The sequence below is a fragment of the Piliocolobus tephrosceles genome, chromosome 9 (genome assembly GCF_002776525.5).
Source record: "Piliocolobus tephrosceles isolate RC106 chromosome 9, ASM277652v3, whole genome shotgun sequence".
NCBI lineage: Eukaryota > Metazoa > Chordata > Mammalia > Primates > Cercopithecidae > Piliocolobus > Piliocolobus tephrosceles.
Window position 1 is genome coordinate 9,160,041 of NC_045442.1, and position 11,582 is coordinate 9,171,622.

General features: G+C 59.4%; 3 protein-coding genes across 4 annotated transcripts in view; 2 read left to right on the forward strand and 1 right to left on the reverse strand.

Moving 5' to 3' along the window:
• Positions 1–1,972, forward strand: part of LOC113225205 — a 7,035-nt gene extending 5,063 nt beyond the window's left edge. Inside the window, exon 2 of the mRNA XM_026456534.1 lies at positions 10–1,972. Coding sequence (XP_026312319.1) covers positions 10–327 — 318 coding nt within the window. The 3' untranslated portion in view covers positions 328–1,972. The remainder of the gene's footprint in view (positions 1–9) is intronic.
• FAM53B (family with sequence similarity 53 member B) overlaps positions 1–6,281 on the forward strand; it is a 126,037-nt gene extending 119,756 nt beyond the window's left edge. For both annotated transcript variants that reach the window (XM_023224312.2, XM_023224313.2), the window contains one exon: positions 1,981–6,281. In XM_023224312.2, coding sequence (XP_023080080.2) covers positions 1,981–2,343 — 363 coding nt within the window. In that variant the 3' untranslated portion in view covers positions 2,344–6,281. The remainder of the gene's footprint in view (positions 1–1,980) is intronic.
• Positions 6,282–8,558: 2,277 nt separating this feature from the next.
• LHPP (phospholysine phosphohistidine inorganic pyrophosphate phosphatase) overlaps positions 8,559–11,582 on the reverse strand; it is a 164,155-nt gene continuing 161,131 nt past the window's right edge. The window contains exon 7 of the mRNA XM_023224318.1: positions 8,559–9,347. Within this exon, the coding sequence (XP_023080086.1) occupies positions 9,251–9,347 (97 nt within the window). The 3' untranslated portion in view covers positions 8,559–9,250. The remainder of the gene's footprint in view (positions 9,348–11,582) is intronic.

Sequence of the window (11,582 nt, forward strand, 5' to 3'; positions counted from 1 at the left end):
CGGGGGCAGGCGAGCATCCTGGGTGCTGGTCCATCGTCCAGGCCTGACGGGGGGCAGGCGAGGATCCTGGGGCTGTTGTGCAGGGGTTGCCATCTCCAGCCCTCTGTTGTGGTAGGGGGAGTGTGCTGTGTGCACACCACTGGGCTGCGTCGAATCCCACCATGGCCCAGAGCGTGGACCTGTGGCTCCGTAGGGGGCCAGCTGCAGGGACGGGGCTCCCTCAGCGGCCTGGGTCAGTGTCTCCAGTCTAATGGGTGCCCCTGCCCCTCTCCTGAGTTGCCGTGCAGAGCTCCCCGCAGCACCTCAGCCTTCACCTTTCTCAGCTAATCAAAAGATTTCAAAAAAAGCAAACCCATCAGAACGACTTCCTCCATGGAGTGTTCAGGAACAATGAGCGTGCCCATGGCAGGCACATATACCTTCCTCCAGAGAAAGCACCTTTTATTTCCCGTTCGCTGAGGCTGGTTCAACAGCTTGTTGGCTGTGACAGCCGGTGGTCACCTGTATTTCGAAGAGACACACAAACACTGCAGCCTTTGAAAGGATCAGGCCCTCGGGACAGGTCTGTGGTCTTGGCGTCGGCAGGCGTGCGGCGAGGGAGGCGGCGGGTGCTCCAAGGCCCTGCTTTGCTCCCCAGTCCCCACCCGTCTGCCGGGAAGAGACCGAAGACTGGAATTCCCCCCTGCCCTCTGTGCGCAGTTCTTCCCTCGCTCCCCTCTGGTATGTGACCTCGTTGCTGCAGTCCTGTTAGGGATACCCAGGACTGGGCCGGGAGTGCCCCTCACAGTCCCAGCCTCCGTCCTGTCTGTGGCTGGACTGTGGAGTGTGCATCATTCTGAGGAGAAGGCTGGATTATCTTGCTCTGTCCTGGGAGCAGGTGTTGAACTGCACACACTTGTGCATAGTGTCAGCCCTGCCCCCATCGCTGGCAGCTGACACCAAGCAGAACTGGCTTGCGTACCCTTGAAATCCATCCTGTTCAAGCTATACCTGCCACTGGAGAAGGCCCCAGGCTGCCTCCTGCCCCAGGCCAGGCCCTACACAGAGGGAGCACTTGGTGGGCGGAGAAGCTTTTGTGCAGCCTACTCTTTCTCTGGGGCCTCAAAGGGCCAGCAAGGCAGGCAGGGAGCTGGTGAGCACTAGAACCTGGAGCTTGGCCTCTCAGCAGCTCAGACCCCCCAGGCCCCAGCACCTGTGGAGGGCACGGGACCACTCCTTTCTAGAGGCTCGGCGTCTCCAGGTGAGGCCGAGAACTCATGTTTCCCCAGCTCCCTGCCTGACTCTATTACGCACGAGGCTCAGGACTTCAGCTCGGCCCCTTCTCGCCTGTCTCCCACTCTGGTTGTGGAGAGTGGGGTAGAGTGGGCATCGTGTCACCCTGCCTGGCGGTACAGCCTGGCGTGTCCTCCGAGTCAGATCTCTTCTCAAGGGGAGCATCACGAGGCGTCAGTTATGTTTGCATAGAGGTCCTGCCTGAAAAACATCATTGATTTCACCACCATTATAGGGCGTTTGGGTTGCTGTCTTCTTTTCTGTTTAACAGTATGTTGCCGAAGTTTTACACACATCTTAGAATGTTTTCTTAACAGAAAAATCCGAGTAGTGAAATTACCTGATCAAGGAATTGGATACATTTTTCCCAGGTTGCGCTTCAGAAAGGCTGTGGACAAAGTGTTAGGAGCATTTCTGTTTCACTGCAGCTCCCCAGAACTGGGCCTGCATCAAATTTGTGTGCTTTGCTGAGTTAGTAGGTGAATAATGGAATTGAGCGTGTCTTTATGAGCACAGAGCACTCGTTGGCCGGAGATGCATCTTCATGAGTGCGTTGCTCATGGCCCCTGTCCTTGCCTGGATGGGAGGAACCCGGGACTTGATTGGTCTTGCCACAGCCTGGTGGTCCAGTCGCTTTGTGGGGTGTGCAGTCCTGGGGCTCCGGGAGGGGAGTAACCCTTAGTAACCTGTGTGTCTGCCCCTCCACAGAACTGTCAGACCTTCAGCAGCCTCAGCTGCCTGAGCGCAGGGACAGAGGACTGCGGTCCCCAGAGCCCCTTCGCCCGCCACGTCAGCAACACCAGGGCCTGGACCGCCCTGCTCTCAGCCTCTGGCCCAGGGGGCAGGACCCCCGCTGGGACCCCGGTCCCTGAGCCTCTTCCCTCTTCCTTCGACGACCACCTCGCCTGCCAGGAGGACCTGTCCTGTGAGGAGTCAGATGGCTGTGCCCTGGATGAGGATTGCGGCAGGAGAGCAGAGCCGGCCGCAGCCTGGCGGAACCGCGGGGCCCCAGGGAACAGCCTCTGCTCCCTGGATGGCGAGTTGGACATCGAGCAGATAGAGAAGAACTGAGGGGACGTGTGGGCCCAGGCAGGGCTGGGGTGCGCTGGCATCGACAGCCCTCCCTTTGGGCACTAGGTGGGCCCTGGAAGGGGAGCCCAACTCGTGGGCCTGATGAAAGTTTCCTGAGTGGGGTGTCGGGTCCCAGAGAGGGAACCCACCCGCTGCCTTGGGGAGAGCCTGGCCTGGCCGTGTCACACAGTGGGTGTGTCAGCCTCTCACCGGCTCCCCGAGCGTGGCAGCCACCAGGTCCACAGAACTACTGCAGCCCAGAGGACAGCTTTGGAGTTTGCGTCTTTTCTGCCTCTTTCCCCGTGGGATGTTGGGCAGTCTCTGTTGTCCCCGGCAGAGCTGGGCACCGCTCTGTATCCCCCTGGTGGGGGCTGTCAGGGAGGGCCTGGGGTGGGGGCCGGGGCCATCTGCTGTGTCAGGGCCCTTCTTGGCCTCGCTCAGGTTCACTTTTGGGGAGCCGGTCCCGCAGCTTCTTTCACTCAGTTTTACTCCGTGCCTTCTCTCCCAGGTCTCCCTGCTTCAGGATTGGGAAGGTTCGGGAGATGCTTCCTTCTGTAACACCAGAACCATTTGGCCTTAATTCCAATGTGAGAGACAGAATCCCTGCGGTGCTGGACGGGCCCCTCAGAGGGTAAGCCCATGTCCAGAGTCTCGGGCCCAAGGAACAGTTTGGAGGGGTGCATGTGAGGGCCGTCCATGTTGGGTAGAAATTTGGTGGCTCTGTTTTCTGAACGGACTCTCTTGCCTCTCCTGCAGCATGGAGAGCCTGACCCCATGGCTCTGCCACCGTTAGGGCAGGGTTAGCAGATGGCAGCCCTTCTCTGTGGTTGACTGGTCACTGAGTGATAAGTGTGGTTGGTTCTGCTGAGTGTAGGGATGGCACGATACCAGGGCAGCCTCTTGAAAATGGCCTTGGGAGACAGGAGCTGTGGGCAGGTGGACAGCTGCAGGCCCTGTGCCCATTCAGGGGTGAAGAGCGTCCGCTGACCAATCTGCAGGGGCCCCTGCAAGATTCCACGCACCTCCCATTTGTCCTTGAGGACTGCTGGCTGTAACCAGGGCACACCACCCACCTCAAGACAAACCCCACCCTTGTCAGCTTAGGGGGAGCCCAGTCCTGAGGGCTGCATCTCTGTTGTAGGCCCAGCCACGGGCACAAAGCTGGACTGATACTCCCCGCCCCTGCCCCGCCCTGGCTCCTCACTCTGGGGCATCCAAGGAGCCTAGCTCCTGAGGGTTTGCTGTCCTCTCCGGGTTTGTAGCTGCTCTCCCGCCACCTTGCAGACACCACCACACGGGCTCTGCTCTATGAGAATCTGGCTTTTAGCGAATTTGGCGTCTTCTGCAGACAATAGCAATTGGGCTGGCTTAGGAGTAAGTGGCTCATTTTCCCATAAGGCTAGAAATAACTGGTGTGCTCCCTTGCGTTAGCTGACATGCGTTAAAAGCACTTTTGTAGTCATTTTGCTTTTGCTCGTCTTCCGTGGACGAGTGAACGCCTCGCTTCTGCAGGTCGAGTCCAGATGCTTCTCACCTTTCTCCTCAAGAAAGCTGCTTTTTGGGAAACCTTGTTTAAACCTTCTTTTTTTTTACTACATCAAAAGGGTGGTGGTTCAAGTTCCCAATATGTGGGTGGCACTTCTTACAAATCAGCTATAAGAAGCTGGCAGAAAGCCCCCAGCTCCACGGCCCTGAGAGATGCTGTTGCCATCTCAGGGTGGGTGGCACATGGGGGTATGCCGGGCACTGGGCAGGTCCCAGAGCGGGGGAACCAGCTCGCCTCTGGTCGCTGTAGCTCCTGCCAGAGGCACATCTACTTGTGATCCTGGACAGCCAAACCCAAGAGCTGGTGGCTCTGAGCAGAGACAACGTGGCCTGTCCCTGCCGGGGGCTCATGGACACCATGTCTCCTTAGAGCAAATGTGGAGGAGACCGGGGCAGTTGCTGGGTGAATGTGGAGAGCATATGGCCATGCCTCACCCCCAGAGTATCACCGGGCACGGGAGGTCCTGGCACCACACACCCGGTGTGGCCACCGAGGGCACACAGCCTCTAAAGCAGGCCTTCCTGTGGAAGGCAGAGGCAGTGAGGGAGGCGGGCAGTGCCAGCCGAGGCTGAGGCGTGCAGCAGCCCCCAGCTGCCTTTGCTTAGGGTAGAGGTGGGAGGCACATGGTGACAGGCGTGTGTCGTGGGACTGGGGTGTGGGTGACCTGCCCTCAAACCCTGCCTGCCACCTCCCCACTCAGGCCTGGTGGCAGGGAGGGACAAGCTGTGGAGCTGGCCGAGTCACAGCCACCTCCCCACCTCCCTGCAAGCTGGTCCCATTGACTAGCAAGCCCAGCCCCAGGGCACTTAGGCAGAAATGGCCCAGCCTCCTCAGACCCCACCTGCCTGTCCTGTGCCCACCGCCGCTCCTAGCCCAAGCCCACCACGCAGCAGTCAGGGGAGAAAATGGTGGCTGTCCCTTCTGCTTAGAGAAAGAAATGGCCTCCAGCTGGTTTCGTGTTTGTCTCTTGACTGGAGAGAGTAGACCCTGTCTATAAGGTGCCACCCCATCATCCAAGCCGCCACACAGCCCGGAGCGGCCTGTTCCTGCACTCCACCCTGCTGGCCCCAGGACTTCTGATCTCAGTCCTCTGGGAGGGAGGCTTGCCCAGGAGGTGCCCCCCACGTTGGTGTCTCCACGGGCAGCAGGCAGACAGCTCACCCCCACCAACATGAGGGCCGCAGCTGGGGGCAGCGGCAGGAGCCTCGCTTTTGTCACAGCCTTGCCCGCGAACCCTGCCTCTGAGGGGAGACCGAGGAAGGGCAGAGCCAGGAGCAAGCCGTGCCAGGCCATCTGCCTGCTCGTGGGCAGGAAAGCCGAGTGGGAGGAGGGGCTTAGCGCCACGTGCACCCCACTCATTTCAAAGCCACCAAACTGCCAGGGGCTGCCGTCCGTCCACCTGTGGGGCCTGGGGGCCGGGACCGCAGCCTCGCCATTTTCGTTGCCACACCCTCTTGCCTTACTCACGGTGGAGGCCAGAGTTGCACAGACAGACGTGCATCTAGGCCCACGGGGAGCTTGTTCTGACCAGACGTACAGATTTTCATTCTCAGAAAGCCTTACTTTTCAACCAAATTTTTGTAGCCAGTTTTGTGAATTTGTACACTGAAAGAAAATTTAAATAAAGGGGAAGTACACATTAAAAAGAAAACAAACCCCAACTTCCAAATGGGCCTCCTGGTGCAGGGGCGTGAGTGGCCATGCACTGGGTGTGCTGCCTGTCTGAGCAAGCTCCCCTAGCTGCGGAACCCCTGGGCCCCCTGCTGCGGGCTCGGCCTTGGTGTCATGCCTGCTGCACCCCCGTTTCCACTGACGTGCCGTCTGTGGCTATCGGGGGCTGATCACTTGAATGACGGTCATTCCAGACGTCAGCCGGCAGGGATGCAGCAGGCTGGCCGCGCACCGGGATCAGGCACCCTGGGCCCACACTGGCAATGATGCCGCACCTTGCCATGTCCACGCTGTTGGTCAAACCCCTCTGTCATGCCTCTTTAAAGAGAAAAGAAAAAGGTTTTGTTTTGTTTTGTTTTTTAATGGCAGACCGAAGTGGAAATCTTGTAGCCTAGATAGGATAGTCTGACCTAGCGTAGTCTTTTTGGCAAATGATTTGTGTTTTCAGTGCGTGGGGAAGCTGTCCTGGGGGCTTGGGTGACAGATAGCACATAGGCTGTTTCTGGGGTTGCAGGAGTTTCCCTGAGCTGGACGTTGTGGGTGTTGCAGAGCTTCAGGAAGTGTGGCGACCAGAAAGCGTAGACCCGGGGCCCAGGGTCTGCCTGCCCTGCAGCCTGGCCTCCCCGCACAGGCCGTGGCTTGCACTCCAGCCGCTCTAGTCTCTCAGGAATTTGCTTGTTACTTTTACTGTGTAAATAAAGCTTCCTGGTTCAATACCCAAGTGCCTAGTGTCAGCTGTGTGGTTTCTGTGGGGTGTGGTGAACCGGCAGGTCCCTCCTGCTCACAGGAGCATTAGCTCTGGGCTGAGAGGGACATAGATTGGACCCTTCTGTCCCCTCCAAGCTTCGGGGTCTGAATTGATAAAATGGGGCCAGCAGACATCACAGAGCTGTGGAGAGGCTGGGGGATGGGAGAAGGCCTGCCCGTGGTCACAGCTGCGTCATGGGGAGCCCTTCTAGGGCTGGCTCTCCTGGCTCTGGCCAGGAGCCCCAGGACAGCAGTGGGGAGACACTCCTTGTGTCACTTGAGTTAGAAGCCATGGAGGAGTCTGCCCTCCTGAGCACATCAGCTCAGCCTTCGACAGCGCTGGGAGGTGAGGCCGTACGGCAGTGTGCGGAAAGGGGCCTGGCCTGGCCTGGAGCCCTGAGGGGCCTGGGATGGTCCCGCCACCCGCCCACCAGGGTGGCTGAGGTGGCACAGACAGGTTCACCAGCTCCAGGCTTCTGCCCCCACTGCAGGCAGCACAGTGCAGACTTCTGCTGCGTGAGTTGCGGGGCCCCAGGAGCACGGAGCCCAGCCCAGCGTGGGCCACCGTCTCCGTGCGTGGCCCTCTGCTTACCCGGACTCAGGAGATGGCGGTGTTTGTGGCCTGGAGGACAGGCGTGGAGAGGTTTGCTTGATTTCCATAGCCCAGCACTTGCCCACATGATCTGCCCATGGAAGTCTGGCCTAGAACACTTGTTAGGGCCAGAGCAGCCCTTTGGGAATGAGGCTCTGCAGCCCCCACTTCTCTTTTGGTTTGTTTTTCCTTTTAGCAAGATTTTTTTTTTTTTAAGTCTATGAACACTGAACTCAAGAAACAGGTGAAGCAGGGCTGCTGCTGGGAGGTGAGGCCCTCGTCCTCACTGCCATCCCTGCAGCCCTGCCTTACCCAAGGCCCAGGGACTCACTGGTGTGAGACTGGACGCATTGACTTCCCCAGCACACCTCACCCCTGCCTCCATATCTGATGGATGACTGGCAGGCCAGAGGCCAGCCGGGGGCTTCTACCAAGCGCAGTGCCCCCACCCTTCTTTCCCACCTGAGGGTAGGGCATAGAGTGGCCCTGGAAGAGCCTCTGGCCCTTACCAGCCCCTTGCCGTCCCCAATCCCTAGATGAGGTCCCTGGCTGGGTAGCAGCTCCATTCTGCCCCCACATGGGTTACGTCCTGTGTCGTCTCCTAAGGAGCTGCCATCAGGGGACTCCGTCAAGGAGCCAGCCATCTGCGTGTTTTCCAACGAAGGGGCCAAATGGCCTCCCTCAAATCTAGTGACACTGGCCCGGCTGGTGGCCTCTCACCTTGCTGAAAAGACTGTCACCGTTTTCCCTAATCCTGATTTAATGGTGGCCGGCCTTGCGGGGGCTGCACTTGCCCCTCCCCGGCGTGGGTTCCACACTTTTTCATCGTCCATCTTCATATGATGGAAATCCTGTTCTGGGGATCCACGGCTTCTCTCATAAGAAGCGGTCTCCAGGCCCGGTGCGGTGGTTCACGCCTGTAATCCCAGCACTTTGGGAGGCCGAGGTGGGCGGATAGCCTGAGGTCGGGAGTTCGAGATCAGCCTGACCGACACGGTGAAACCCTGTCGCTACTAAAAATACAAAAAGTTAGCCAGGCGTGGTGGTGGGCGCCTGTAGTCCCAGCTACTCAGGAGGCTGAGGCAGGAGAATCGCTTGAACTTGGGAGGTGGAGGTTGCGGTGAGCTGAGATCACTGCACTCCAGCCTGGGCAACGAGAGCAAAACTCCATCTTAAATAAATAAATAAAATAAAGAAGCAGTCTCCCAAGGGTTATCAGTAGCTTCTGAACTGATCTGGGGAGCAATGGAGCAATCTGTCATCTGTTGAGCTGACTGATTCTGAAACTTGAAACTGGAGTTATGGGTGATTTGCTCCCAGGGTCCCTGTGGGAAGGCCGTCATGCCTTTGGTCGGGAAAGCAACGCTCACTCCTACCAGGCCACAGGCTGCCCCGTTAGGGAAGGCAGTGCCAAAGTCTGCCCTGGACTGCCTTGTTCCAGATGGGGCCAACAGCAGCTCACTGGCCCCTCTGGGCCTCAGTTTCCCCATCTGCTAAGTGAAGGGGTTGGAGCAGGTGAGGTGTTTCAGGGCCCTTGTCCCTTGTACCTCTGATATTCAATGGCTCAAGCATAAGGCAGGACCAGGGACAATGGCTCAGACCCTGCTGGTGGCCGCCCCCGTACGGTTCTTCCTAGCAGTCAAAGCCCCAGTCAAAGGCTGCTGGTCAAGGCGGAATTTATTGAACTGTTAGTTTCCTCCTGCACACACCGGGCATGACACCTTTAAGTCTGTCCAGCAATGGCTCCAGAAAGTACCCTGTGTGCCTTGGGCGCAGAGGCTGCAGTTCTTGCTGTGTGGCATGGGAGCCTTCACAGTTCCCTCAGGAGCTGCCCCTGGTCTTTGCAAAGGTGACTGGGAGGATAGAAAAAGCAGCGGGCTGGCATTGTTTCGGGGGTGGGGTGGTGGGCAGTGTGCCTAGGCAGTCGCAGGAGGCGGACTTGGTTCTGGGCTGCAAGATCTGTGCATAGGAGGCCCCTGGGTTTCTTCCAGGCTCTTCACTGAACTGCTAAGAGTCTGAAGAGGAGGCAGCGGGGCCAGTGCCTCTGAATCCGGTTAGGTGGAGTTTCCCGCATTTAAAGGACCAGGTGCGCATGGTGGGTGAGTGAGTTCTGGGGTTTGGGAGATTCCCAGAGGCCTGACAGGTCTGTCCCACCCTCCTGGACTTCACTACAGTGAGCTGAAGTCAGGGCCCAGGCAGGGGAGCAGGCCACCCAGGTAGGGAACAAATGCCTGCCCATGCAGCAAGGCAGAGGGCAGAAGGCAGGGCTGTCAGGGCCTTGGCTGGTCTGGGCACTGGGGTGGGTGGAGGAGAGGCAGGGGTGGAGGAAGCAGGGCTCTCCCAGGAGGCTGTCACTTGTCCGTGTGCTGCAGCAGCAGGTCCACCGCCTCTGCGAGGTTGTCCACGTACCCATCAGCCTTCACTTCCGGATGGTGCTCGTCACTGGGCCTGGAGACGATGGCCGGAGGTTGGCAGGTGCCCCCACGTTGGCCCCTCCGCAGCCACACCCACCCTCCCAGCACCTAGCACGGGCCTGGCCTTAGCTTGAGGAAACCTCCAGGTCCTGCCAGGCAGCCTGGCCCGTGGCCACTGGCCATCCCCCTCCTCCCCGTGCCCTACTCAGGCACACACGGCCCCTCCTGACTGTGCCCTCAACCTGGACACCTCCCCAGACGTGTCTCCCACTGGGAGGCTGCTCAGCCTTGTGGTGCAGTGACAGCCAGCCCCGCTCCCTCTGGGCCTCCAGCACAGGCATCTCACCTTGGATGGTGGGGACATGAATGTACCCTGCTCCGGGCTCCCCAGGGGCTCACCCCACACGCCTGGCCTGGCCTAGTGGCCCACGGGAGGAGCCTAGTACATGTGCACTGTGGGGACAGCTGGGGGTAGAGACCCGGAGCTCCTGCCTGCCCTAACGCTGGGGGCCCCTGTCAGTGACAGCCCATGCCTTCTGGTTGGTGCCCTCTGAGACCACGCCCACCCGACAGAGAAGGCACCAGGCTCCTGGATAAGCTGCCCTCTGGCTGGGATTCTGGGGGCAGGAACCTCCCAAAGCCTTCAGCCATTCCCCAGGCATCTCCCGAGGTCTCACGGGATGCTGAGGACACAGGATTGAGGCCATGAGACAGTGCAGAGGCCTCCGGGCCCTCCCTGCCAGGAGACTTTCTGGAAGGGGCCGTGGGCTGAGTCCTGAAGGCGGGCAGGGGCTATGGGCAGACACATGGGTGGGAGAGGAGAGCCCCAGGCGCAGGAAGGGGGTCAGGTGGGTTCGTGGAGACATCCCAGAGGCTTTTTTTTTTGAGACCAAGTGTCACTCTGTTGCCCAGGCTGGAGTGCAATGGTGAGATCTTGGCTCACTGCAACCACCGCCTCCTGGGTTCAAGCGATTCTCCTGCCTCAGCTCGTGAGTAGCTGGGACTACAGGCACCTGCCACCACGCCCGGCTAACTTTTGTATTTTTTTAGTAGAGATGGGGTTTCGCCATGTTGGCCAGGCTGGTCTCCAACTCCTGACCTCAAGTGATCCGCCCGCCTCAGCCTCCCAAAGTGCTGGGATTACAGGCGTGAGCCACCGCGCCCGGCCCACATCCCAGAGTCTTGACAGTCATCTGAGGAAGTGGCAGCTCATCCTAGGGCTGTGGGCAGCCTGGAGGGCTGTGAGCCAGAAGGCCCCTCCCCACAGCCTTGCACCCACAGAGGCGCTGCTGGAGCTTGGCAGGAAGTGGGGAGCAGCCCATCTGCAAACCTACCACTGCCAAGGGACGTGTTGCTTGGGTCACCCCACGGCCTGGCCTAAGCTCCCTGAGAAGCAGGGAAACCGCAGCCTCCCGGCAGCAGCGCCCCCACTTTGGAAGCTGCCACCCTGGTCTAAGAGGAAGTGCTTGAAGTTGGTTCTCACATCTAAAAGCCGTGTTGTCCCTTCCAAAGGCTTTGGTTTCTGCAAAGGGCTTTCTTTACCCTAAAATGACTGTCATGGCTGGGGCGCTTTTTCTTTTAAGGGTTCTCAGCCCAGTGGCCTGGAGGCTACCTCCTGGCCCTCAGGGACTGCTGAGGCTGTAGACCTGGACGGGGGCCACAGGGGCAGTCTCTGGGAGGGGATGGCAGTGTGGGCTCCCCTGTGACTGGGAGGGTGTACCTTTTGGCTCTTGTCCAGGTCCCAAGGGCAGAACCCTGTCCCCCAAGCCCCTCCAGTGCCCCCACTTTCTCGCCCACCCGCTTGTATGCGGCTACAGCTGCTTCCCCTCCTGCACAGTCTCCAAGCACAGCACTCAGGAGCCTCCCATCCCTCCCCCTTCCATCCTCCAAGGAAGAAATGGTCACTCCCATTTTGAACAGGTGAGGAAACAGCTCAGAAAGGTTCAGAGACTTGCTGAAGGTCATACAGCAGGGAGAGCAGAGCTGGGATCTGAGTTCTACTCCCAGCCCGTGTTCTTTCGAGAGCTTCCACCACTGCTGGACATTCCTGCCCCTTCCAGCAAAGGGTGGTTGACAGCACCCGCTCCAAGCAGGGGCACCTACAGATGCCAGTATCAGTGGGGATCACTTGGCTGGCCCTCCCAAGTGTGGCCACTCTGCTGCTCCTGAATGAGCACACACCAAAGTATGAGCCTGGGGGACCAGGCAAGGGGAGGAGTGTGCAGCGCCCTCACCCGCGCCCGCTCCATCACCCACACCCGCGCCCGCC